The 26,013-nt window shown below is 46.0% G+C and overlaps 3 protein-coding genes across 6 annotated transcripts; 1 reads left to right on the top strand and 2 right to left on the bottom strand.

Moving 5' to 3' along the window:
* Window positions 1–913: 913 nt before the first annotated feature.
* LOC120947341 (calreticulin) lies at window positions 914–5,018 on the top strand. Its single transcript, XM_040362570.2, has 3 exons — window positions 914–1,110; window positions 1,232–1,336; window positions 3,012–5,018. The coding sequence occupies exons 1-3, from the start codon at window positions 1,032–1,034 to the stop codon at window positions 4,046–4,048; spliced, it is 1,221 nt and encodes a 406-aa protein (XP_040218504.1). The 5' UTR covers window positions 914–1,031; the 3' UTR covers window positions 4,049–5,018.
* A 1,961-nt stretch (window positions 5,019–6,979) lies between these two features.
* On the bottom strand, window positions 6,980–23,036 carry LOC120947993 (CD2-associated protein). 4 transcript variants are annotated; one of them, XM_040363928.2, is made up of 5 exons: window positions 22,936–23,036; window positions 20,809–21,653; window positions 11,272–11,473; window positions 11,072–11,183; window positions 6,980–10,986 (listed from the first exon to the last, which is right to left on the bottom strand). In XM_040363928.2, the coding sequence occupies exons 2-5, from the start codon at window positions 20,837–20,839 to the stop codon at window positions 8,491–8,493; spliced, it is 2,841 nt and encodes a 946-aa protein (XP_040219862.2). In that variant the 5' UTR covers window positions 20,840–21,653; window positions 22,936–23,036; the 3' UTR covers window positions 6,980–8,490. The 4 variants fall into 4 exon arrangements, with proteins under 4 accessions (XP_040219862.2, XP_040219859.2, XP_040219860.2 ...); XM_040363925.2 differs by having other exon boundaries at window positions 22,170–23,024; XM_040363926.2 differs by having other exon boundaries at window positions 22,903–23,023.
* A 730-nt stretch (window positions 23,037–23,766) lies between these two features.
* LOC120951680 (transmembrane protein 179) lies at window positions 23,767–25,328 on the bottom strand. Its single transcript, XM_040370507.2, has 5 exons — window positions 25,229–25,328; window positions 24,903–25,135; window positions 24,675–24,818; window positions 24,429–24,590; window positions 23,767–24,368 (listed from the first exon to the last, which is right to left on the bottom strand). The coding sequence occupies exons 2-5, from the start codon at window positions 25,010–25,012 to the stop codon at window positions 24,092–24,094; spliced, it is 693 nt and encodes a 230-aa protein (XP_040226441.1). The 5' UTR covers window positions 25,013–25,135; window positions 25,229–25,328; the 3' UTR covers window positions 23,767–24,091.
* Window positions 25,329–26,013: the final 685 nt, after the last annotated feature.

The following is a 26,013-nucleotide window of genomic DNA, read 5'->3' as shown; positions in this document are numbered from 1 at the left end:
TGTAAAAAAAATTAATCTAACTTTATTGACCAGTTTATATAATTTAAAAAAATGAGTATTTAATAAAATGTAGTTTATTTCCAGTTTATTTGGTTGAATTATCACTCTGAGCTAACGATCCACGCAGCGCCCAGAGTGTTAAACCACAAAAAATGTTGCGATGTTAACCCTAAATGTGCAGAAGAAAGTTTTTGTGCCAATGTGCCAAAATTCCACTTCTCTATGTGCACAGTCTGTTCCCGAGTTAAGCGGTTCTCGACTTACGTGGATTCGGAGATACGCGGTTTTCCAAAATTGACAGATAAAAATGATAAATCAGTACAATTAAATTCAAGAAGTGTCCAATGCAGTATAAATTATTTTTGAATTTATATTTTGATGACAAATTTAATTTACTTCAAAACCAAAAATATCACAATGTTTTGCATGAATCGTATGAAATAAATGAAGAAGTGTATAAAAGTACTGAACTGAATAAAAATACCGTGTATTCAATTGTATTTTGTTTTAAAACTGCGAAATTCGACTTACGCTGATATACGAGTAACGTGGATTCCTCGGGAACGCATAAACCGCGTAACTCGGGAACAGGCTGTACCACTTATCAGCTCTATGTGTACCACAGGTCGTTTGCAGCAAAAATGTTCACGTAATGATGAACTCTGTTCATCCGTCAATCCGTAAAATGTACCTCTTCAAACATCCTACAGCTGTCAGATTGTTGGAGATAGATGTCAACTGTAAACACCTTGGTACATCGCATCGCGTCTAATGTCAGCATTTGTTCACCGGGCTTTGGCGATGCCAATTGTGAGCCAGCGATTGGTTCAACGCGGACCAATCGTAGCGATGGTAGAGGGCAGCACCGTCGCGTAGAAGAACAGGGCTCGCATAAAATACGAGGAACCCGGTTATTTGTTGTTATTATTCGTTCATCCTGCGTACGGTCGACAGGCAGCGCGTGAAGAAGAGTGCAGTTGCAGTGCAGTTTAACCCACGTAGTGCTAGAAAAGTGCTAGTTTCTACCGAAAATGCGTACGTTAGCGGTTTTGTTTGCCGCCTTTCTGGCCGTTAACGCCAAGGTGTACTTTGAAGAAGGATTCAAAGACGGTAAGTTGTGTGGTGCATCGAAGCAGCAAGCGTACACGCATCCGGCCGCATTTCCCGGCAAACTCGACTAAATCCGCATCTTGATGTGTGTGTGTGTGTGTTTTCTGTTCGGTCATTACAGATTCGTGGCAAAAGACCTGGGTCCAGAGCGAGCACAAGGGTGTCGAGTACGGTAAATTTGTGCACACTGCCGGAAAGTTCTACAATGATGCCGAAGCCGACAAAGGTAAATATAAATTGGGTTAGGAATAATGGCACCAGGGGCAGCTTCGTTCGGTTGTGTCTTGCTAAACAGATCGCAAACATCGACGTGTCAATTTTCTAGAATGTGAATGACCGTTACTGTAATGCCCGTAGGCAACGGGATAGTGGCATGGGCGGGCCGGCATGGAGCTAGAAGTGAAAAGTGGGTGTGTATCCACTTGCTGCTAGCATAAGTATTAAAGAATAGCAGAGACACTGATAAACCAGGAGGTGTGAGGTGAGGTTGCGGGAAGGTGCTGGTGCAGTTGCATAATTTTCCGGCATTCACGCTACCACTGCAGACACGCCAGCAAAAAGTTCTTCAGTCAGCTTTTTTAAAAGCGAACGCAAGAACCGTGTGACGAATCATCATCATCATTGTCATTCGATGCTTTCGCACGGGAAAGAAAGAGATGGGGCGTGTCGAAGAAGCATAAGAGCGCATATACAACATGGGACATGGTGGGGGAGGGGAGCGGGTGTGGTGCGTCAAATGGCGGCGTACCCGGCTTCGCAAGCTAAATTGTTCTCGAGAACAGGAAAAACCGGCAAAACATCATCATCTTCGGTTTCTGTCGCTCTCGCTGAAGGAAGCACCGGTTTGCGCTGCTGTCGCCGTGGCAACGGGCATAGGCCGCTTCTGGCTATGCCACTTTCATGTGTGACGTGTCCATCTGGTGATGCGATATGGTATGGTGCTGCTGATGTGTGCGGTGGTGGTGATGGTGTTGATGGTTCCGCATCAGGGCCGAATGTTCGAGAAACCCCTAGCGCTTGGCTTGCTTTTATCGGCGTTCTCATCGCTTACTTTGTGAAAATGGTTTTATGATTGCCGTTCGATTTTCCATGGCCTTGCCGCCCAGCACTCAAGGGACCAATGCAAAGGGGATTGCTCTACATGCATGCTCATTATTACTGTCATGATTTTAATGCTCAGTCGCGTGAATAGGGTGGCGGAATGGGCGGAGGAGAGTTGGCGGTGGTACATTTTTCCACCCGGCACCTAGGGCAGGCCGGCCAAATCGCGCAAAGGTGTCGATGTTTATCAAAACGCCGGTGTACGCCGGGTACTGCCCTTGCATTATGAAACGAGCATGGAGCATGCAAGGGATGTGTTTTACTTTTGTAATCATTTATTCCGTCCATCGTGTGTAATGTCAACGCGTGCGTGACATTAGTGGCAAACAAGTCCAGCGAATGCTTTGATGCTCTTTTTAATTGCACGTGTCCGAAAGCAAAGCTCTGCCGCCTTCCCATGGTCACGAAAAGTGGACCGGAAAAAAGAGAACCAGAGCATGTTCTAGAAAAAGCAGTTTTGAGTGCGAAATTACCAAGCAAGTAAATTGAAATTGAGGATTGTTTTGTTTTACTGCGTTTTGATGTTTACTTTTCAGTCTGCCTTGTTTTTGAGGTCGGTTTGCGCTTTGTTGATTTATTTTTAACACAACAGACCTCATTAGCTTCTGTAGAAGGAGAGGAGGGGGACTGTATTGGTGTCATTTGGCGGAAGAATTTACGTATTGGTTTTAGATGGAACCACGCCATTTTTCCTGTTTATTTTTGTAAATAAATTGTTACGGTTGCAACTACGTAGGATGCTTTACGGACACATTTCAATTGAATCGTAATTAAATTGTGAATCTGTTCTCTGTTCACAGGTCTGCAAACTTCGCAGGATGCCCGTTTCTACGCTCTGTCGAACAAGTTTACGCCGTTCTCGAACAAGGACGATACCCTCGTCATCCAGTTCTCCGTGAAGCACGAGCAGAATATTGACTGCGGCGGTGGCTACCTGAAGGTGTTCGACTGCTCCGTGGACCAGAAGGATCTGCACGGCGAGACGCCGTACCTGGTCATGTTCGGACCGGATATCTGCGGACCGGGCACGAAGAAGGTGCACGTGATCTTCAGCTACAAGGGCAAGAACCATCTGATCAACAAGGACATCCGCTGCAAGGACGACGTGTTCACCCACTTCTACACGCTGGTCGTGCGCGCTGACAACACGTACGAGGTGCTGATTGACAACGAGAAGGTTGAGTCGGGCAGCCTGGAGGATGACTGGGACTTCCTGCCGCCGAAGAAGATCAAGGACCCGGAAGCGAAGAAGCCGGAAGACTGGGACGATCGCGCGACCATCGCCGATCCGGACGATACCAAGCCGGAGGACTGGGACAAACCGGAGCACATCCCCGACCCGGATGCCACCAAGCCCGACGACTGGGACGATGAGATGGACGGCGAATGGGAGCCACCGATGATCGACAACCCCGAGTACAAGGGCGAATGGAAGCCGAAGCAGATCGACAATCCGGCCTACAAGGGTGTCTGGGTGCATCCGGAGATCGACAATCCCGAGTACGAGGAGGACAAGAGCCTGTATCTGCGCGAGGAAGTGTGCGCCGTCGGTATTGACGTGTGGCAGGTGAAGTCGGGCACGATCTTCGATAACTTCATGATCACGAACGATCTCGAGGAGGCGAAGAAGGTGGCCGCTAGCGTGAAGGAAACGCAGGAAGGCGAAAAGAAGGTTAAGGACGCCCAAGAGGCCGAGGAGCGCAAGAAGGCCGAAGAGGAGGCGGCTGCCGAAGAGGCTGCCAAGGATGACGAAGATGAGGACGATGAGGATGATGCGGACAATGCGCTGCCCGGTGAAGCGACCGAGCTGGATGACGAGGGACACGATGAGCTGTAAAGAGGGAGGCAAACCAACTAACAGCAGCAACCGCCACAGGGCGGTTCCATAGCGTGTTCCTATGGAATGCGGCAACCGGAGGGAGAAGAGGAGAGTTGTAGTAAACGGAAGAACAAATCGACTGCCACAGAGACAAAGCGAGACGAGCTGGAGACGAGACTAAAACAAACGTACGAACAATGAGGACTAAACGCAGTAGCATTTCACTAACAACAGCAGACCAGGCGAAATTGTAAAAGAGAACGCTTAGGAGAACACAAGTCAAGCAATCTGGTTTAGATAGCAGATAACGTCCAGAGAGAAGCAACGGACTGATGAGGATAAACACAAGGTACACTTGAGAAATGTGGCAGCAGCACTCCCTCAACTGCAGGAATATCATCTCGATGAAGATATCCTCTTACTATGCGAGGCTCTGGATTGAAGACACGTGTGGTTATGGTTGTGTCCTGGCTACCTATGATTTACAACATTTTTCGGTGTTCCACTGTACAGTATGGACGCCCCTTTATAGTTACTCGCCTGTGTTTGACTATGTTCAAGTAGTCGTTTGGATGTGGGCGTACGGGAGAACACACGCGAATGGTTGATTGGAATGCGCAGGATTGCCGAGTAATCTCACACGCCTGTACCGTCGTCTCTCTCTTTTTCCTAATTGCACGTGTCTATCTATTGAATGCCGTGCAAGAGTCTCCGATGAGGCATGTACCGGGCGGCAGAAAGGGTTATTGTTTTGTGGGTATCGTTTTGTTTTAATTCTAATTCCCTATAAGAGTGTATCTGAGTTAGGTTTTTAAGAACAACAAGCAGGCAATCGTACAGATGTGTAAAATATGAAGCCCATGGACAAATATCGACAGCTAGGTAGCAACAGGAAGAATCCATGTTGAGCAAATACCGTGGTGTGTTAACGAAAAAAAAAACAAGAGTCAAAACGAGAAAAAAAATAAAATAAAATTGAAAACAATAACATCGTGTGTAGTATATAACTCCAATTCCTCACCAAACTAAAACAGCTGTTCTGCGAATGGATGTGTCGAATTTTAAAGAACTACTAAACCACGACGAATCTCAAAATTGCAAAACTGTGTGCATAAAACATACAAATTACAACGCATTGACCAAAGCGCACATTGAGATCCAGGTTAATGACAAAGAGAGAGTGCTCATCGACGGCATGTCAAGAGACCGTATATTCAAATAAGTAAATAGTAATGAAGACTACACCATGCGGTAGATCTTGGAGAAGATGGCTGAATACAGACACTACACAAACCATCTCTTCATTGATTTCAACGCCACATATGATAGCATAGCCAGGGTAAAACTGTATGACGCTATGAGCTCTTTTGGAATCCCGGCCAAACTGATAAGGCTAGTTAGAATGACTATGACCAACGTCACTTGCCAGATGAGGGTGGATGGAAAACTCTCAGGACCTTTTGCTACCACCAAGGGTCTGCGCCTGGGGGTCGGGCTTGCCTGTCTCCTATTCAACTTGGCGCTAGAGAGGGCCATCCGCGACTCGAGGGTGGAGATTACGGGAACCATCTTCTATAAGTCAACCCAGATCCTGGCATACGCTGATGATATAGACATCATTGGTCTTCGGCTCTCCTATGTAGCAGAAGCCTACCAAGGGACCGAGCAGGCGGCAGAGAGCCTCGGATTGCAGATAAACGAGGCAAAGATCAAACTGATGGTGGCAACATCAGCGGGCCTACCAATAAATAACCAGAATCTACGTAGGCGCGAAGTGCCTAGATACGCACTTTTGAAGTCGTCTCACAATTCACCTATCTTGGGTCAAAGGTCAGCAACGACAATAGCATGGAAGCTGAGTTGCGCGCAAGGATGCTGGCTGCCAACCGGTCATTCTACAGCCTGAAAAAGCAGTTCACCTCAAAGAACCTGTCGCGACGGACGAAGCTGGGACTATATAGTACCTATATAGTACCAGTACTCACATACGCCTCTGAGACATGGACACTGTCCAAATCTGACGAAACCCTCTTAGCCGCGTTCGAGAGGAAGATGCTCAGAAGGATACTTGGCCCTGTATGTATGAAAGGACAATGGAAGAGCCGCTATAACGACGAGCTATACGAAATGTACGGCGACCTCACTGTCGTACAGCGTATTAAGCTCGCCAGGCTCCGGTGGGCTGGCCATGTTGTACGCATGGAAACGATCGACACAGCCCGTAAAGTCTTTTTAGGCCGTTCGCAAGGATAAAAGAGGCGTGGTAGGCCCAAATTGAGGAGGCAAGATGGCGTGAAGGCGTCAGCCATTACGGCCGGGATAACGGACTGGCAGACGAAGGCGCGAGACCGTGAGCGGTTTCGGACACTCCTGAGGCAGGCCAAGACCGCAAAGCGGTTGTAGCGCCAGATAAGCAAGTAAGTAAATAATGAAGACTACCGCCTCGGCTACTTCTTTTTGGTCACCGGTCAATTCTTACAACTACGAACGGGAGATTCGAGTCATACCCAGCCTTGCAGGAGCTGGGTGTATATCCAAAAGCAAAGCGATCTTCAACGTGTGCTCCGAATATCCATGTGTTGCAGATCTTTCTTTTGCGTACAAGCAGGATATTTATCTTGCATTGTAATATTATTTAATATCCGTTTCCATCGTACTACTTTACATCATGTCCGTTTGGAATTCCTTGCATGGACTGAACTCCCATACGACGGACGGACTATCCTGCTATGAGAAAACCAATCAATCACAGATAGACATTGGCGGCTTTATGGCAGGCCTAATCCACTTAGAACTTGGCGATTGTTGCACCAAAGAAGTAGAATATTAGGGTAATTGTACCTAGAGCTAACTTTATGTTACTGTTCGCCACATTTTTATAAATACGATCAACCGGCAAATTCCCAACGAGTTTCGGTACTATGGAAGAAAAATCGAATTCGAATGTAGTTAAATCCTTTTGCTGTTCATATTTTAATGTGATCATCTCTTCCGCGGACTTAAGTACACTAATGTATCGATATAATTATAGTTATAGCTACTACACAATAATGCGCCCTTACCCGCCAAAACAACGGGTTTCCGGTTCCATTACACACGGTGATATACTAAAGGTGTATGCGTTAAATGACAAAAATGCACATTATCTACTATATAGATGATGGGTTACAAAAATCGAAAAAAAACCTGGGGACAGGGTTAACGTTTTACGTCTGGCGGAGAAATCGGGTAGCTAAATATATAATATAAGTGTATATAAAAAGCAAGCCACAAACCTCAACAAATCCGTTCCGGGTTCGGGGGTTTTGTTTTCCCTCTCTTTCTCTCTCTCTCTCTCTCTCACTTCCTATCTCGCAGTAATTATATCTCAGCTCTGGTTCCAGCATTGTGTGGTGTAGGATTGATTCTTTTCCACGGTCCTCAGAATCGGTCGGTCGTGACCCATATTTCATAGTGTTGTAGGTGTTACTTTCCGTTTTCAATTGCATATTTATTATACTAGCCCCAATTCCGAGCGTTTCCCCTTTCAGCGCTCCTAATTGAGGCCCGCCAATTCGCGAATGTTTAGCCCGCCTACTAATGTCCCTGCTTTATTACTAGTTGTCAATACTTTAGGCATTTATCCATGGTATCTAAGAGCGCCGATGCTAGAAAAAAGCGATTGGAATGATCGATAGGAAATGTTACCTTAGCTAGCGTTAATTTCACTATTATTACACGTTATTATTCGCGCGTTCTCTGTGCGTCCACGTTACTACCATGGGGTCAACCCTTTCAACCCTAAACCCTAGCCAAAGAAGAAGCTTGTAGTGTAAATTAATAATTGATAATAAATTCTCCTCCACCCCTTCTGCACCGCGCTCAGCCGTTTGGGCGTTTCGCGATCGAACTGAATGGAAATGTTATCGCCTAGCTTTTCTATCGTACACACATCGCTTTCGCATATCATTCGGACTCCATTGCATTCCAAGAACTTGTCCGACGCGGGGGGATACGTTTATCTTATCCTTGATGGCAATGATACCTAGTGTACCGTATGTAAATTATGTGGTTGGTCGGTTGCTTTGTGCCACTTATCCGTAACGCCAATCCGCCTTTCGCCCGTTGAGGCTTCCGTGCTCCCAGGCGTACCTTAGTGTAACTATTCAATCACTGTACACACAAACACGCACGCGCGCGAGCGCGATCCTTTCGTTCGTTGCTAAACTGACTAAAGAAATGTGGATAATTCTTCAGCAATTTGCCTCAGTACGTATCTGGGCAGCCGGTTCTCGTTGCTGCTTCTTTAATAGGAAATATGAATAAAACGTAAAACTAGCCCGTAAGTGTGCCAAAAACTCGAAAAACAGCAGCACTTATTTAGTCTCCCTACTACTACTCTACCTCTATCGGTACCGTCAGTACGCAACCGGGCAGTACGCACAACGTTCTCTCTCTCCCGACCGGCATTACTCCGTCTATCATACCTGCGTAACGCATTGCGCGTACTTTTCTAGCTCTTTCTGAAGCGTTTTTACCTTATCCGACTCACCGCGTAACATTCGCGTCAGCTCTTCAATAAGTCCGTTCTGTGTTGCCAGCTGTCGCTCCATTCGGTTCACCTTCTGCTCCAGCTCCTGAACCCGGCTGCAAACGTTGTCCATCGAGACGGGATGAGCGGGCACAGCGTTCATCGCTTCTGTCCCTGCTCCCAGCGCGGACGATGTTGGCTTACTGTTGTTACCCGCCGTACTGTTGGTGCTGGTGCCGACGATGTGAATCGTTTTGGCATTACGGTTCTGGGGCGTTGGCGAAATGCTGGTGCTCCGCAGGTTCACACTGACGGGGCGACTGTTTGGTGAGGGCGGTTCATGTGTACCGTTGTTTTCGGTGATCGCCGTGGTCGACGATACCGTACCGGTCGACGATGCGGAGATGGCAATCTTGGTCGTGGTGGTGGACAGGGCAGACATCGATTTAGTCATTGCGCTCACGTTCGATGACTCGAAGGATTGATGGTGCTGCTGGTGCTGCAGCGAACCTCCGCCACTACTGCTGACTGAGGACGGTGTGACTGTGTCCTTCCGATTGCACGACGCAATCAGATCGAAGGAACTGTTGATATTGCTGGTACTATTGCTGGCGTGATTGCTTTCCGACGGGACACTCGTCGTCGTGGCGGATCGTTCCATTAGCCGGGCACGGACCGCATGACCCGACGGGACGGGTGGTGTAGTGCCGGCCCCACCCGTGGTGGTGGTGGTGGTGCTAGCATGGAATGATTTGGAAATGCTTGTCTCCTCCTGAGTGTGGCTACTCGTGCTGTGTTGCGAGGACGACACGTGATGATGGTGTTCGGGCGATTTGCTTTCCGAGGCGGTCGTCTTTTTTGCCTGACTTGCCTTCAGCTCGTCCATCCACGGTACCTTGTTCTTTTCCCACTCGCGAGGTTTCGCCACCTTGGGCACTGCCTCCTCCGCGTCGCCCGTCGCTGCGGTGGATCCGGAACCGTGCGAAGAGTTTAGGGCCGGTGCTGCCGACACCATCAGGTCCGGCTTCGGACTTTCCGGCTCGAATGATAGTGACAGCTGATTGAATAGGCCAGAATTGCCATTGCTAAGGGAAACGCTACCACCGTTGGCCGTCACGTTCGGATCGGTGGTAATAATACTGCTTGGTGAGGAGGGTGGCCGCCGTTTGGGCGCTTTCGCCCGATTGGCCCGCATGTCCTTCAGTACCGAGGTGCCACGTTCAACGTGTCCCAGCTCTACATCGATCCGTTCGCCCACGATCGACCGGTCGCCATTGTCCGCCACCTCCGACTTTACCACCTTGCTGCTACCGATGCCGTCCCGTTCATCCGCTGCGGTCGTTTTGTCCTTTTCCAGCGATCCTCCACCCTTCACCTTTTGCTTCAGCCCCGAGAACAGGTTCCCGGTGACGCTCGTGATCGAGGGTGACTTTTTGATGGGAACCTGCGGCTTTTTACCAAGCACTGGTGGCGGGGTGGCCTTTTTGTCGTCCAAATTTTCCAGACTTTTGCGAATCTCGGACGCTTTGTTTTCCAGGCTCTTGCGCGGTGGCTTCTCCGTCACGATGCCTGCCGTGGGGGCTGGCGATACGGCCGAACCGTCCGTGCCCTTGCTTTCGAGCGATTTCCGGTGCGCCGCCACGCTGTTGTACGTCGGTGAACCGGTCACCGAGCCCGCGCCGCCGACGCTTCCGACACTGCCGGTCGATTCGTTCAACGAATCCTTCGAGCCGAAGCTCTCCTTCCGGTAGGCCGCCGCCGAGATGGTGGACGGGTTGGACGTTTGCTTGCCAAACATTTGCATCTTGCTGGCCGTTGGCGGGCGGTCCGGTTTGGGAATGTGAAGCGGATCCTTGACCGGGGAAACGACGCCCGGATGATGAGGACTAACGCCACCGCTGCTGTAGCCGGTCGTGCTGCTGGCAAGCGAGCGGACCGAAGCCGATATGTGCGCGGACGATTTACCACCTTCCGGCGGTAGCAGCGAAACGAAATTGTCCGGAAACACGCCGATCCGTCCGCGCAGCTCGCCCTTCCACCAGCCCTTATCCGGTAGCTCTTTCGAGAGGATGGTGATGATGTCGCCCTCCACCAGCTTCAGCTCGTCCTCGTTGGCGGGCTGGTAAGCGAACAGTACCTTGCACAGTTCCCGTACCGGTTTCGGCGGCAGCGACGGTGCATCATGCCTGTCCAGATCCTCCCGCGAGCTGTTCAAGCTCGTGCGGCTCTTGTTGAGGCTGTTGGTTTTGGACAGGCTGGCACCTAACGAACCGGTCGTTGCCGGTAGCCCGCCACCATCAATTGCCGTAACGCCCGTACCACCGCCCACGTTGCCACTCTTGCGGCTTGACGATTTGGGCGATACGGATTCGATCATTTCGACGAAGTTGGACGGAAACACGCCGACCCGTCCGTTCAGCTTACCGCGCCACCATCCTTCCTCGACCTAAAACCGTCCAAACAATGCTCATTAGTATGCTGATTTGACAGTCAACGGCCGGCGGGCCCAGTTTGAAAACAAGTCTATTTACCTCCTCGAAAAATTCTACTACATCGCCCACCGCTAACGTTAGTTCGTCGGCTTTGTTCTCCTGATAGCTGTAAATGACTTTACACCTTCGATTCTGTGTTGCACTTTTATCTCTGAAAGTAGAACAATAAGCAAACCAATGTAATGGAAGCATTAAAGCGACAGCATTGTTGCGTTGTCAGCGTAAAAGCACACACTTACCGTAGGACCACTTGATTCTTGTCTTGCGATTCTAGCACGCGGACGAAATTGTCCGGAAAAACTCCGGTGCGGCCGGTAGCGACCAGCGTTCCTTCCCACCAGCCTCCATCCTGCACTTTGATGTTGGTAATGATGGCACCCTTTTTGAGCGTTAGCTCATCCGGTTCCTTGGCCGTGTAGTCGAACTCGACGACTGCGCTCACTGAAAGTGGGACAAAATAGTAGGTAAAGAGTTGCATCATACCATTGGTTAGGGTTGATTTAGGGTTTGATTATGCATTTTCCACCGTTATGAATACGCCGCAGACACTGAAATAACACTAAATGTTTCGAATGTTATTTCAAACAACGAAACAATCCTCAATTTTGTATGGCTTACATTTGTCTACCAACTTGCGCCCGACCTGTAGCTTCGCACCAGTATACACACCCCATTGCTTGGACCGGTGAACGAAACCGGCGGCAATGGAGGACTGGTTGGTTGGTGGTTTAACCTATATATTCCCTCGCGAGACAAAGCTCCGACGTTCAGGTACGGATCGTGCAAGCATAAGTCCGCGCCTTTAAGCAAGCCTTAGATTTTGGTGTCGCGTTCCTAAGATCGGTCGACCGGTCTGTTCATCTCTCTCTCTCTCATTGCTCTTTCTCGTGTTTCCCTTGGTGCTTTAGAACTAGCACTGCGCTTTATGAGGATATATCCACATTAAACCTTTCTCAAACCGGGAGGGGAAAGCGCGGCAGTGGCAGTTGGTGTGAGCGGCGGTGTCGTGAGTGATCGTTGTTCCCGCGTTTCACTTTCCCTTCCCTTTTGTATAGCACACCGTCATCTTGTGGCGGTGGTGTTGGTGGTTATACGGTTTGGCCTGGTTTTTGGGGCGGTGTATGAGCATAGGCATAAGCAAATTGATGGTATCCCTAACCGATGAGTGGTGGTGGAGACCGGCCAGTAGGCAGACACGTAGTAAACGTAAAAGATCTGATGGTGATTCTAATCTGTAAACCTTCGGAGGGTCGTTTTGTGCGGCCACGAGCCCTATGCCGACCTATGGAGAGCTCTTCAGCCAAGCAAAATGGTAAATTGGTTTTTAGATACATTTTTGTTGTAAAACAAAACAATAAACTTGGATAATTGTATAGGTGTATCTCAAAATTAGTCTAATAAAATGAATGTTACTTCAACTAAAAAACAATATCGAAATGCCTTCTGCATTTAAATAAGATATCATTTAAATAGTGGTGGAATAGTATGCGGCTTTGTCTATTTGCTGCCAAGTCTGCTTATCGACATCGGTGCAGGATCGTTGACTAATAATGCTATCCTGTTCACAATTATGCATTCGAAATTGTATGCACATTATACTGATTTGATAGCCGTGACCCTACTGTTTAACAAACATTTCAAATCATAACAGCTCATTGGGCGTAGTAAACACACTGTGTCAAACCTGCAGAGTAGTTTTCCGATTACGCCATCGTTAGTGGAAAATCCCACCAACTCCAGACGAACAGAAACGGTACAACCGCACAAGAGCAGCAAACACCTGAGATCATCTCGAGAGGAGATGGCCAACACTAATAGCGTGAGTTTGAGTGAACCGTTTGAAGGAGAACACGCGAAAGGAAGAATCGAAACAAAACACAAAAAGTATGCGGCACACACACACACACACCGAGCACACCGGTATCCACCAAATTGAAAGGTGAACAACCGCCAAAGTGGTGACCACCCCTTACAACACATACACACACACAAATACATACGCATACACAAAAAGCCACGATTGGTTCGATCTTCGTCTACTTTTTCCCCCTTAGATCATCTTTCTAACATTCCATACGATAGGCGATGTTTAGCTATTAGAAGCTTCTCTGCTTAGCTGCCATGTGTAACGTCGTTTAATAGGCAAACCGCCAACAAGAACAGATAGCTAAAAAGGCTGGAAGAATACAGCCCTTCCAGTGCGGAGAGTCGCCGAACATCACGTCACTTTGCGCAGGCTGCTCTCGCGCTCCGTTTTTCACCCCCTGCAGATGGGCACAATGTTCGCTACTGGCAGAAAGAAGGTTGGCACACGTTGGTCGGTGGTCTGCATTGCTCCGTCACCACAGATGGGAGGGTAATGGAGAACAAGACAAAGAGCAAAAGTGACACCGTTTCAAATGCAATCGACGCGCGGGATGAAGTTTCTAGCACGATCGAGAGGGCCGACACGTACGGAGCACGTTTCGAGTGGAGGCTAAACCAGCAAATCCATCACGGTGGAAGTTTTATAAGCCATTTCCTCCCCAAACGGGTAAACCGGGTCGGTCGCCACCGTTTGTTCACGATGTGACGCTGCTGCCGTGCGATGGTTGCGATCGGGACTACATTTAGACATCGCGACCGGGAATGGCTGTAACTGGGTAAAGCGGCCCCGCGCTATAGTTTTGAGTTGAGACTATTTACAAACACTCTCTCGGAAGCACGCTGAACCATTACAAAGTTATAGTGAGTAAGTGAAATTTGTGGCTAGCTATATAATCACATATTACAGTGGGTAAGGGTTGTTAAATACAATTCGATTTGGTTTCCTATGTAATGGCATATTTTCAAAAACACAGAGTTCAAACAAAAAAACTAGATTTGTAAATTCAAAGACTGGTATTGTTCGCAGATTATGCCCAATCCAACATATTGTTTTTCATGATACATCATAGGATTGGTAGGATGAAATCATTTGCTCCGTAATGCGAAGGTATTTGTATAAAACGGGCATCTGGGTCTATTTTATCAGGTATATCTGAGTACTAAGTATCCACGTAGAAAAAAAAAGTTTAATTGTTCTGGTAAAAAATAAAACCTAATTTCGGACATGGGCAGACGCCATGCCTAAAACCGATAATTAGATCTGGAGCACTGAGCCCAGCACGAGAGACCTGATGCATTACGTTTTGGGTACTAGTCCAATAATTTGGTGGCAAATACGGAATCACAATTGGCCACCAAGGTCATGGAAAACTAGAACCATGTCCATGGCTTTGGTAAAATTATAAAAAAGCTGTTCTGGTGAAGTGGTTATTCGTTTATTTGTCTAAATGGTTTGGCTTAAAGTCCCCAAAGACCATCACATTCCTATGGTCAGATCAGATTAACAGTGTATCCTTCGGGTCTGGTGTCATCTTTACTAGTGAAATTGTTAAATGGATAGATGTGAAATTCAAGATACTTGTAAAAATACTGCTGTCCATTACAATTGGATCTGATCTAGCCTTGTCGGGACTTTATAAGGAAGGTCTGTCCAGTTAGGATTTTTAAACCCGATCAGATCAACCAAGTTCTACCAGAGCGTGGTTTTAAAATGTGTCATATTTGAGATCGATACATATTGTTTTTCCTCTTATGCTGAGGACAATTTCTTGGCTTTCTACTGTATGCATTACCCTCATGAAGGAATCCAGAAGGCCCAGGACACTCAACATTTTAGGCCTAGCTGTGTGAAATTGTCATTCAGCCAGGAGATGCAATCAAAAATACTTAAATAATGATGAAAATGTTACAGTCTTTATAAGAAAATGTGTGTGATAAGTAATAATTATTCATAAAACGTTAGCTAATGCTATTGTTTCTATTATTATTTAAGTTTATTTAAACACTAGAAAGAACAGGAATTGTATGCAATGAAAAATGGTATGCAAACATCAACATAACAAACATCAATAATTAAAATATTCCTGGACAAGTTGATGTTGTTTAGGACGCTGGAGGGAACGAAACGCGGTACTTTAGATGCAAGTAATATTAGACGAATCGCAAGGCTGAAAGCTCGACCCAGCTCAAACGGCCAATAAAGAGTGATACATCATCACCCGGTTGGCCCTGAAATGAACAGGTCCCACGACACCACAAACATACACACACGACGCACACACACACGACGTACACAAACATCAGGGATCAAGACAGTGGTGTGATCATCAAATAAGACGCATCAACAACCAAGAATGAGCTACCCGCGCACAATCATCATGGGCGGGTGTGAACGTGTAATAGCAACAGAAATGGTGTATCTTCCCTGCTCGATCATGATGATGACACCACGAGGATGAGTGTGTCATTGCATTACGGCACACAAAACGTGCGTACGCAAATAATACAAAGTTGAGCTTGTTGAATTTAGATAAAAGTTGGCAAAGGATAAGCACTTTTTTTGTTGTTAAAAGTATGTACATGTTTCATACCCAACATCTGTGTCATGTAAAGCCCACGTTACAGCTCCAGTGAAATCGAATGTGAAATTTTGGAGTATTCTGCTACCGGACACCAAAAGAAAGTATATTCAATTACCCAACTAAGCAGAATATAAACAAATATTGAAATAATAAATTAAATACATTTCGTGGTGTTTCCCCACTTAGGTCACGGTGAAAAGATAATAATCAGCTGGGAATGTAATGTAATTAATTCATTATTTCAATATTTTTACAGACTAAATAGTTGGGGAATTGAATAACCAATCGCATCGCATTGAAAACCAACAGCGAATTGAATATCCTTTTTTTGGTATACTATAAGCTATATTTTGATAAATATTCAACGAAATATAGCAAAAATAAAACAAAGTTTCACGTTTACTTTTACGCAAAGTCTAAAGCAACCTTAAGATCGAAGAGCTAGTTATAGAGCTCTCCTTTCCTTGTGCAAAAAGATAACGATAAGAATCGTTCCACACACTGATTCAACAAAACAATAACGCAAATCTGAATGTTCGAAACTGCGTTAACTAATTTCAAATGACTCTCCCATTTTATTCCGTGTCAGTGGAACTGATATTCGTGTTTCTTTAATGAACAACCTTCTATTTTAGTATATTAAAAAAAAACAACAGCTGAAACCTGTTGTTTTGGTTTGTTTGCGTGCTGGAGATGAATTATTCCATTACGGCTAATGGGTTGCTGGGTATGATAAAAGCGAATAAACGACATTATTTTAACCGAAATTCCACTACGTGCCAATTCCACCACCCTTGTGCAAAACAGCCGTCCTAGCAAAAATGCGTGCTTATGGTGTGTGCGTGTGGCGTACTCCGGGGGCTGGTGTTCACCTGCAACTCGCTGAAACGAGACGGTACCCAACGCATTGTTCGTATGCAAATGGGTGGCCATAAATTTGGGTTGCAAAGTTACACATGACTCATCCGGCACAGGCAGGCAAAGCGAACGTGGCGCCGCGATCACCCTTGCCCCCACCTCCTCCTCCTGTGTTCCTTTTAACGCGTGTGAGTGTGTCAGTATGCTGCAAGGCCTGCCGGTGGACATTGCAATGTGCACGAAAAGGAAACTGACCGCGAAATGTGGCCAGTCGAAAAAAAGAGGTATAAAATACACGATTTGCTTCAAAACGGCAGGAACCGATGACATGTCAGGAGTTTGTAGGAAGCACAGGAGGGAGCAATGATACAGATGTACCGGCGCAGGTTAATCGATCGTTATGGGCGTCCGGCGTTGCCTGCAGTATCAAAATCGATTAGGAAAACAATAGGAACAGTCAACGGGGCCAGACTTGAGACCGCGGCAGATAACGATAAGATAGGCAAAGGTGCACTGCTGAACGGCGGCACTGGGATAATGGTTCCCCGTCCACGCGATTTCTCTCAGATATGAGGAGAAATGTATCGTACGATTATTTATACGAACGTTCATCGAAAATACAGTACGAGTGGCTCATGAAAGTTAATGTGACTGGGTCGAGTTTCAAAAGCTCTCCTCTCCAATGTCATTGAACAGCCGCGCCATCATCATATGCTGAGGTGTCTTTTTTAATATGGTTTTAATCAACGACAGCCCGAAAAGGTTAATAATTCGGTGCCGAATCGTGTAATGCTAGTGTTGTTGAGATTTCATGAAGAGAAACTAGTTCTATTTACATCTTCACTGCACATTGCTGCCCCAAAAGCGGCGATTACGAACCCAGCCGGCAAGATTGAGAGTGGGTGAAATTGTCGATTGATTGTGAATCGAATTTTGGCTTTGTTTTTCAATGATTGAAACCGATACCATACTGCTTAATGTTTACATTTTCCAAAAATCCCAAATTCAATATTTATTAGATGGGTTCGGTTTGTGCCGCAAGCATTGCAGGAATGGTGTTGAATTAAACTGATTATTAAAGGGTTTTTATGGCGACCGTGGACGCGGGCGAGCTCAACTTTCATCGCGCATTAAGTGAAAAAGTAAAAGCTACCGTTAGCTTTTCGTTGTTTCGTTGTAGTATTACTGTTTTTCTTAATAAAACCAAACTGTGGACAAAACTTAATCTCCATTCCAAAATGTTAGCAAAAAGGGGTAGAACGTTTGCAAAATAAAAGAAAAGACCACCAAAAGCTCACACAAATGCGTAGCAAGGCTGTAATGGTGCAAACACGACTATTGTACGTGCTAGGAATCATAAGCTTTCGGCAGGGGGGATTGTGTTGGGCTTTCATACAAAGCTGCCCCACTCACTCCTCTCTCTCTCTTCGCCAATCCGATAAGCGGCGCCTGGTGCGTCACATTAGATAACTGGAACTGAAAATTTGAACAAAATTTAACGATCGTGTGAAGGCGGCGGCGCCGGCGAGCATGTTGTTTCGCGTCAATTTTCTCAACCACCATCATCATTCATGGTGTCTGACGTCGCTTCCTTCGCGAAAGTTTTCGCTTTCCTTCCGAGGAAAACACACACAAACCACACTGCCGCTTACCGTATGGTGGAGTGTAATAGTATGCGATCTTGCCCGCTAATAAACACCCAATAAATTACATGATGTCAGTGCTGGGTGACGTTGAAAAGGAAATTATTGCTGATAATAAAATGCAGCTACTGCTGTTGTTTTGCCCCAAACAAATAAATATCTAATCATCATTATAAAGAGGGAAACCTCTCGATGAAAGATATGAATGAAGAGAAAATGGATCCGCTGCAATAACATGGCTAGAGCCGCACAGATGGGATGCCCATTCGCCTTCTTTTCATTGTTGATTTGAGTTTTGGACGTTTAGTTAGGCATGCTAAGTAAACCTTACAGGGTTTTCCAGGGGTTCTCATAGTTGTGGGATACTTCCTTGACTCTTGCGTATTGGAAGTGAAATTCAAATGATGGAAATTGGACTCTCTCCCTTTTTGGGCAGGCTCCTTGGAAATTCCTATTGGATTTGTCCAACAAGGGTGCTATAGAGTCCAATTCTCATTACATTAAGTTCATTACACGTAAGTAAGAGTCAATAAAGTGTCCCACAGCTTTGAGAACTCCTGGAAAACCCTGTAATAACTAAGCTACAAATTACCCAAAAAGAGCTTCTGCCAAAGCCTTCAGTAGTTGCGTGAACCTAGCCATATTTATAACAAAAAATGGAATAAAATCATTCTCTTGCAAGTGCAAAAGACCACCGTTATCGAATCGAACAACAGAAGAAACAGTGAACCAACCAGAAAGATAGGATAAATGATAACGCGCGACGAGAGGGCTTTACTGCCGAGGCTGACACACGGTCTCGCTTCCCGTCCGCTGGTGCGTACTTTTGCGATAAAAAGCAACTTACAACATCCGCTGCTGTGTTCCCGGGCACACTGTTTGGTTTGTGTGTATGTGCTCTTATACTAGTGCACTAGCCGCGCTCCACTAATCTTATCAAATGTTGGAACGCAATGACGCGACACGTCTCGGCAAGTACAGTTCGCTGTTACAGTTGCACACACAGCGACAAAATCGGGAAGTCTCTATATGCATACAACAAAACGACACTCCCAAAGGGCTCCAGTAGAGCACAACCACACATATACACAAAACTTCTCGTTCAGTGTACCACATTTGTGAGTGAGTGTGTGTGTGTGTTTGCATATGTGTCATAAGCAATAGATGTGTTGTTTTCTCGGGTTTAATCTTGAATCTTGGGTGTGGCAGCAATGATCGGCACTGGCCTAGATTTTCACCACTCCACAGGAAAGGGAGATGCCACAAAATAAAGGAGAAAAGAAACCATCGTGACATCAACGGACAACGTTCGATTGTTCACTCGGATTGAGTCATCGACAGGACGGCTTCAGACTTTTTTTTTCTGTTTTCCTTTTGTTTCTTCTACATCTCAGTTTCATCGCATCTGATCCAGCAACTCGTAAGCTGCAAGCACAACGGCAATGCTGCCCATGGAGCGGAGGAATTTAAAGGATTTTGAGACGAAAATAAAAACTTCCATCGCGTGAAGCATGCATAAAGCATAGTGTACATGCAGTTAAAAAGAGGTTGATAACAATGTTCCATTTCCAGCCAAAACGTGTACGGTAAACGGGTGACATCCGGGCATCGATCTTCCTCACGTTTTTGCAAACGCTCAACGTCACAGTGCTTCACCAGGACATGGGCGCATCACTTCGCCAAGTGGGTCACAGAACGTCCTTAACGGCGTGGTGTTTCTCTTTTACTCTCACGAGAAGGATATTCGCTCTTGGTACGTTTGTGTTTCTTCCAACACAGTCCTTGATATGACATATTCTCTTCACCAAACCGAACACGAGCTGCCGGTGAGTACCTAAGTCCTGCCTGTTTCTGTTTGAAGCCCTATTTTTTAATGTGTTTGTCCCCGACGCAAAACCGGGTATTGGGCGGAGTGGTAAATTTGATATTTCGATGTTGCCATTTTACCCTGTTTGGATGGTTTCCCACAATGCATTCTAGGTTACCAGATTGTCCTTCCACTAAATCAGGAAAGGGCTTTTCTTTGGCTTGCACCTACGCAACCAACCGGTAGGGCAACCGAAACCGGGAATGGGTTCGTTGTACTTTTGACAACCGTAAGCGAGTGCGTTGCAAAACCGCTCCACAAGCATGCGATGGGTGTAAATGTCAATAGACGGGAACATCATTGCGAGAACGGTGTTGAGAAAGGTCAGAGAATATATGCGAGAGTCCCGTGCTGGGTTGGTCAAAGTAGGTCAGACGGAAACATGCAAACACATGACAGATAATATACCGAAGTAATGGTTTTATGCACAGTCTTCGTTGCCGGTTTCCACATTCCCAGGCACACCTAAAACATGAGAGTCCCATGGATGGTGTTAATTAAAAACAAAAAAAAAAAGCCCCAAGGGTGTGTACCGTGCATACGGTGCGGGAATCAAATGTAATGGAGTTATCGTTTCTTCTAGGGCATGAGTGATCCTTTCTGATAAATAATGGCATACAGGCACGTTCATAAATTGTACTAGAGAAATAGCAGCGTAATTGAATTACACCGCTGCTCAATCCTGTTCCTTGTCTACAAGTCCCAACTAATTTGCTGACTGAGTCAGTAAAGACCATTTCGTACGGCGATAATCCCGGGGTTTAGTGTGGTTCCCTTGCTACAGATATGATTCATCCGGTTTTTGTCTCGCATAGTAAAACCAAAGCGTCGTTTGTACGTGGATTTATGTTTCTGCTCCTCAAGCATTCCGTAGTGGATCTTTTGTTTCAATGAACCCTTCAAAGGCTTAGGCATACGAGATTCAAACCCGTACAACCAAAACAAGTTTTTAAAACTTACCTTCAGATTTTGTTAATGTGTGAAGATCCATTACGTGAGTTCGTCGCGGGTGGAATTTTCTGTTGAATGGGTTGCGTCCTGTGGAATTAGTTCACTCGTAAACTGCACCGGCAACGATATCTTGTGCATGAATATACACACACACACACCAACACACACCAACACACACGCTGTGTACACTCAGCCCTTGCAGGATGAAATTTTCGCGATCGCAACCAACACACTTGGCGTTAGTATCGGAGGCTGCTGCAACTGTTTGGTTGTGTGTTTGTTCGTTCGGTGTTGGGTTTTCCTTTTTTTCACCCCGCCCTGCCTAGGCCTGCTATGGACCTTGGGTTGGTCGATTTTCGCTTTTCGCCTTCCCGATGCGCTCTGCTGCATAAAAGCCTACGTGCGCCGGGGAGAGTGGGACGGTGTTGGCGCTGCGATTGTTTCGGTGTCCCGCACCGAATGATATTATTGTAAAGGCTTTGCTGGATTTGGAATAGCGGTAGACAGACGGCGGGGGCAACACATGTGCCGGTCGGCTGGGGAAGGTATGTCAGTAGCAGGCAGCAGCTACCATCAACCTACCAACCGGACACAACGATAGGAAAAGATGGAAGAGTAAGCGGACGACAGAAAGGTAGAAGAAGCGAAAAGGGGAGGAGGGACACAGTATGCAAGAAATGGGAGGTGTGAGTCAGTGTGTGCGGGAGACCGTCTTCTTCGGCAAAGGGTGTTTGATGTTTTCACTTTTCACTTCTTCAATTCAGAAACTCACAAACATACGCACACATTCACAAAGCACTTCTTGTAGACCGCAACATAGCAGTAGGCAGTGGGATTCCCGTGTACGGTCGCCGCTAGAAAAGCCATTTGAGGTATGTATAATGAGATGGGGGCACAGACTCTCTCCCACTAAAGCACCACCACCAACATCATCATCATCATCATCATATCGCGCGTATTAGACGTCGTCAACCAAGGGCGCACACACTGTGGTTCCGCAACAAACTCGCACACAACAATCGCTTTCCGCTTTGCCAACCACACACCAGAGAGAGAGCTCACTCGTGCGCCACATACGCTATCCAGCCTGTGTCTGTCCACGGAGACCAATTTTGCGATTCGGGTGTGTTCGCGATTTCCTTTATCGATGATAATCTTCTTCCCTTCCCCAGGATCCACCGTGGACGCTCGCCGCCACCTGAATCAGCACACGCTACCTAGCACACACTGAGCGATTATCGCATACGGCGAAAGTGCACTTCACACTGTTTGCAAAGATGACGATGATGACGACGACGACGACGATGGCGGTGGTGGTAGTAGTGGTGGTGATTCTGTCACTAAAGGGCTAAAGTGAACGCCTTGCTCACCGATTGATGACTCTGCCTGAAGGTGTCCACGAGCCTCTTGGCATACGCTTGAATGTGTCTGTCCGGTTCGATGTTTTCCGGTGAAAATGGGTTCGATTAACACGCTTCCTGTTTCCTGTTTGCGGCTAGGTGGTGTTTTTCAGCCGGTGTAAGGATAGTCAATACACCCGATGTCCTTCTGTGACCGACCAGCCCACCAGCCCTGAGAGATTGGCAATAAAAATGGATACCAACCACTCTCGCTCACACTCTGCCTAACGCGTTCACATAAATGCACACATACACACACACTCACACGAGCGGGACTGCACAGTCACCATAGCAGGCAGCGAGATCGCCGCAGCCAGTTGACGTTTTCGCTTCTTTCTCTGTCGCCCTGCGCTTTCCACCCGGAGCGGAGGATGACCTCTTTCACCGTAATTGAACAAAGCGAGACGCGTCACAGATTGTGTGACACGAGAGTGCGGTACGGTGTCGGTTATGATTGGTATGTTTTTTTTTTCGTTACTTCCGCACCGAATTAAAAGGGATATCCCGGTGTACACAAATAAACACTAGCACACACACACACACGCGCATACAGGTACGCAACGTATGAAATACGCTCGGTCAAACAAGTCGAATAAAGAGCAGAAACTACAGCCACGGATTTATTTGCTGCTTCTCTGCTACGCAAAGCATGAAACAGCGAGGAAAGGGATAATCGTTAAACGCTAGAAAAAGGGATACACACGCCCGCAAACACCTGACGAGCCTCCTTACGCACCAGCTTTTGTCTTGTCTGTGTCCGTGTTGGTTTTTTTTTGTGTTGGGCTGGCCAGCACGGAACAGTCAGCGTTTACGGTACACGCAGGACACAAGGTCGGGCCATTTAAACGCAATTGACAGCTATGCACTGTGGGCTGGTGAACCAGGTCGTCTCGTTTGGCAGTTATTGACATTTATGATGTTATGTTCTGTTTTATTTCTATTTATAATGTTAGCTAATATTGTTTTAATCATACTTAAACTGAATGAACAAACGATGGTGATGATTTATAAATGTCGAAAATCTAATTCACGATACTCTAGAAAATAGTGCGCCCTTAAAAACTGTCTGTATAAAACTGTATAAAAAATAACTGTCAGTCTATTGAGTTGCAACACGAAATCAGCAACAATTACTTTTTTTTACTTTAGCTTATTTTTATAGAGACTTTGAGGTCTAGCTTAATCGCCTCGTTAGCAACAATTACAGGGCACACAACCAGAGATGTATTATTTATTGGAAGAGGATTTCAATCTTAAAATGATAAACAGTTGTGTTGAAAAATGAATGGATACGTCTTTTTACTTAAAAAAATCAAAATTAGTACCAAATGCGTTTAGCTTGTCAGTAAGACGAGGCTCATTCGCAGCAATTACAAGGGATGTGTAATTAGAGGAGGCTCTGCTGGGATTTGTGTCTTTCTTATCATCTCATTCTTTGTCGCAGGCAATTTGAGTGACTCATAAAGAGCTACCGGGGTGCGTGAGGTACTAATATCAAAAAAACTTATCTGCTATCGTTCCATGAAATTCATAAAGCAAAAGCAAAATAATTCTAATAAACTGCTAATATTGAGCGGTTCGTGATTATGTATATTTCTTTCTATTTTATTCACGTGTTCACCTTATTTCGAGAATGTAACATTAGTTCAATGGAATTTTGTTTTGCGCTAAACCGACTTTCGTAAATGTGCGATAACGGTATACTTATACAAATCGAGTAGAATGTTAAAAATAAAGCCTTGTACACCAAATATAATGTTAGTAATGTAAGGAAACAATATCTCAATGGATGTGCTTTTCAGCTACTAATTTTCATTACATTCCATTCACCTAGACAGCCTGAGGCTTGCCGGTACACGTTGCGCCCTACAAGCCTATCAAGTATTGCATGATTAGTTATCACTTAGTGCTCCTGACGGCAGTTCGGATGTGGTATTGCGATAGACTTCCTCGTTTACCAAACGCTGCCGCTCGATGTACATCGATACGCGGATGTTGCGCACCTGGTGGTTGTTGATCAGTTTTAACAGCGAAAAAACGGACAAACCTACCCAGGTCGCAAACGATGCCCATGCGCCAAACTGTGCTGTGCCCATTTCGATGTAGAATCCGGACGTCTGGATGTTGAGCTCCACGTTTGTTATGTTCTGCCCATCCGCGATTTCACATCTGTAACGAATAAAGTATAACAATGATACAGATGTAACCTCACCAGCGTCCAAAACTTACGATGGGAAACGTGCGGTCATCTCTCCACACCAGGCCATGAAACCAAGCGTAATGATGATAGCGGCGATAAGGGTCATTGTGCACAGGGAAATGCTAAATACTACGTCGAAAAATAACCCCAGAAAGGAGCTCTCAAGTTCACGGTATGCCAACAGCGCCATCCTATAGTGGTAGATAAAATAGACCATTTAGAAAAAGTGCGGTCCAAAGCAATACAGGTTATTGGCGGATTCGAAGCACATATACCTATAGATTTGAACACCGGCAATGATGAACAAGCAGACACCGACGATAATGGGATAGTTGCAGTAAGCTTCCGAGGCCCACCTTACATCGAACAGACCATCCTTTTCCTGCCACGTGCCAGTGGTAAACAGTAAACAGTGACCACTGCAAGGAAGTAAATAGTTTTCATTATGCGATGTTTCTGTGCGCTCATTGTTCATGATGTACAATAGTACTATTTCGACTTACTCGAACGATCGAACATGTATAGCGAGCGGAATAAAGATGCACATCGACAGGATAAATGCAAAGACATGGCCAGCAATTTGGCTCAGTATTAATACGTTAGCAAGGGCCATTTTATGTATGGCGCATCAGCTACGCAGCCGGTGGCAAAATAGTTGCAAAGAATTTGTAAACTCTTCTCCTTCGTCTTCTTCTCCACAGTGGAACCAGGTATCAAGGAGTCGTACGTTCCGGATCTAGAGGAAAAGTCCACGAGGAAGTTAAACATTACTCAAACAAGTAATGAAACGATTGCCACAGCATTTTTTAATAGTAGCAGCTCAATTTACCTTTGTTTTCTTTGAACTTCTAATGCTAACTTTTTTTGTAAACAATGGTGTTGTGACAATCATGATCAGCCCCGTCTTACAAAGAGAGGGGTTTTAACTGTCAAAAGCAGGTGCCTCTCGCTTATTTACCACACCCGTTCTTTTCCTGCATATTGCGCTCATTTGGGGTAGAGCTTTTATGTCCCGCTTTCTCACTTCTCTTCAAACGCCTTTCTCACTATTGTCGATCGTCAATATACCACTCGTTGTGTGGGTAACGATATACGCGCACGGACGTCCTTATGTACCGAGGTGTGTAAGTTCTCACTCTTTGTATCGTGCTGTATCTTTCGTGCGTATGGACGTGGCATACAATCGTAAACAAATCGTCAAAACCGTAACCCATCGCTGTGATTTCCGAGATTTTTTTTTTGATGAGTTTGGAGTTTTGTTTCATTTTGAATCGTGTCTTCAAACCATTAAAAAAAAAAAACCACTGATCATATTACCCAAGTGCCACAAATCCACTAAACGACCACTAAACGGGTTCTAAACGACTCAAGCTCTCTACCTAAACGGAATATAGAAATACTTCGTTTAGCAGACGGTGAACGACTCATGCATTCTAAAAATATCAAAAAAGCTGCTGGCGCCATCTGTTGTTGGTGGGATACCCAACCAGTGGAGCACTTTCCTCGCTTGGAGAGCTTTCTCCTTCCCTCTGTACTATATGGTTTCGCATTGAAGTTATCCCAAGCGCAACAGATTAAGCTTAAACGACTGGAAAACCATAGAAAAAAAAACGA

The sequence above is a fragment of the Anopheles coluzzii genome, chromosome 2 (assembly GCF_943734685.1).
Source record: "Anopheles coluzzii chromosome 2, AcolN3, whole genome shotgun sequence".
In the NCBI taxonomy this organism is placed as follows: domain Eukaryota; kingdom Metazoa; phylum Arthropoda; class Insecta; order Diptera; family Culicidae; genus Anopheles; species Anopheles coluzzii.
Note: the sequence above shows the minus strand (reverse complement) of the source record. Positions and strands in the feature narration are given on the sequence as shown.

Excerpts from the sequence above, each read along its gene's own strand:
- LOC120947341 (XM_040362570.2), top strand. The coding sequence starts at position 1,032 with ATGCGTACGTTAGCGGTTTTGTTTGCCGCCTTTCTGGCCGTTAACGCC. Across the intron at positions 1,111-1,231 it reads TGAAGAAGGATTCAAAGACG|ATTCGTGGCAAAAGACCTGG; the intron begins GTAAGTTGTGTG and ends CGGTCATTACAG. Across the intron at positions 1,337-3,011 it reads TGATGCCGAAGCCGACAAAG|GTCTGCAAACTTCGCAGGAT; the intron begins GTAAATATAAAT and ends CTCTGTTCACAG.
- LOC120947993 (XM_040363928.2), bottom strand. The coding sequence starts at position 20,839 with ATGGATCTTCACACATTAACAAAATCTGAAG. Across the intron at positions 11,474-20,808 it reads CACATTAACAAAATCTGAAG|TGAGCGCAGTCGTCGAGTTC; the intron begins GTAAGTTTTAAA and ends TCCCACTTTCAG. Across the intron at positions 10,987-11,071 it reads TAGTAGAATTTTTCGAGGAG|GTCGAGGAAGGATGGTGGCG; the intron begins GTAAATAGACTT and ends GGACGGTTTTAG.
- LOC120951680 (XM_040370507.2), bottom strand. The coding sequence starts at position 25,012 with ATGGCCCTTGCTAACGTATTAATACTGAGCCAAATTGCTGGCCATGTC. Across the intron at positions 24,591-24,674 it reads GCCGGTGTTCAAATCTATAG|GATGGCGCTGTTGGCATACC; the intron begins GTATATGTGCTT and ends CTACCACTATAG. Across the intron at positions 24,369-24,428 it reads ATGACCGCACGTTTCCCATC|ATGTGAAATCGCGGATGGGC; the intron begins GTAAGTTTTGGA and ends TATTCGTTACAG.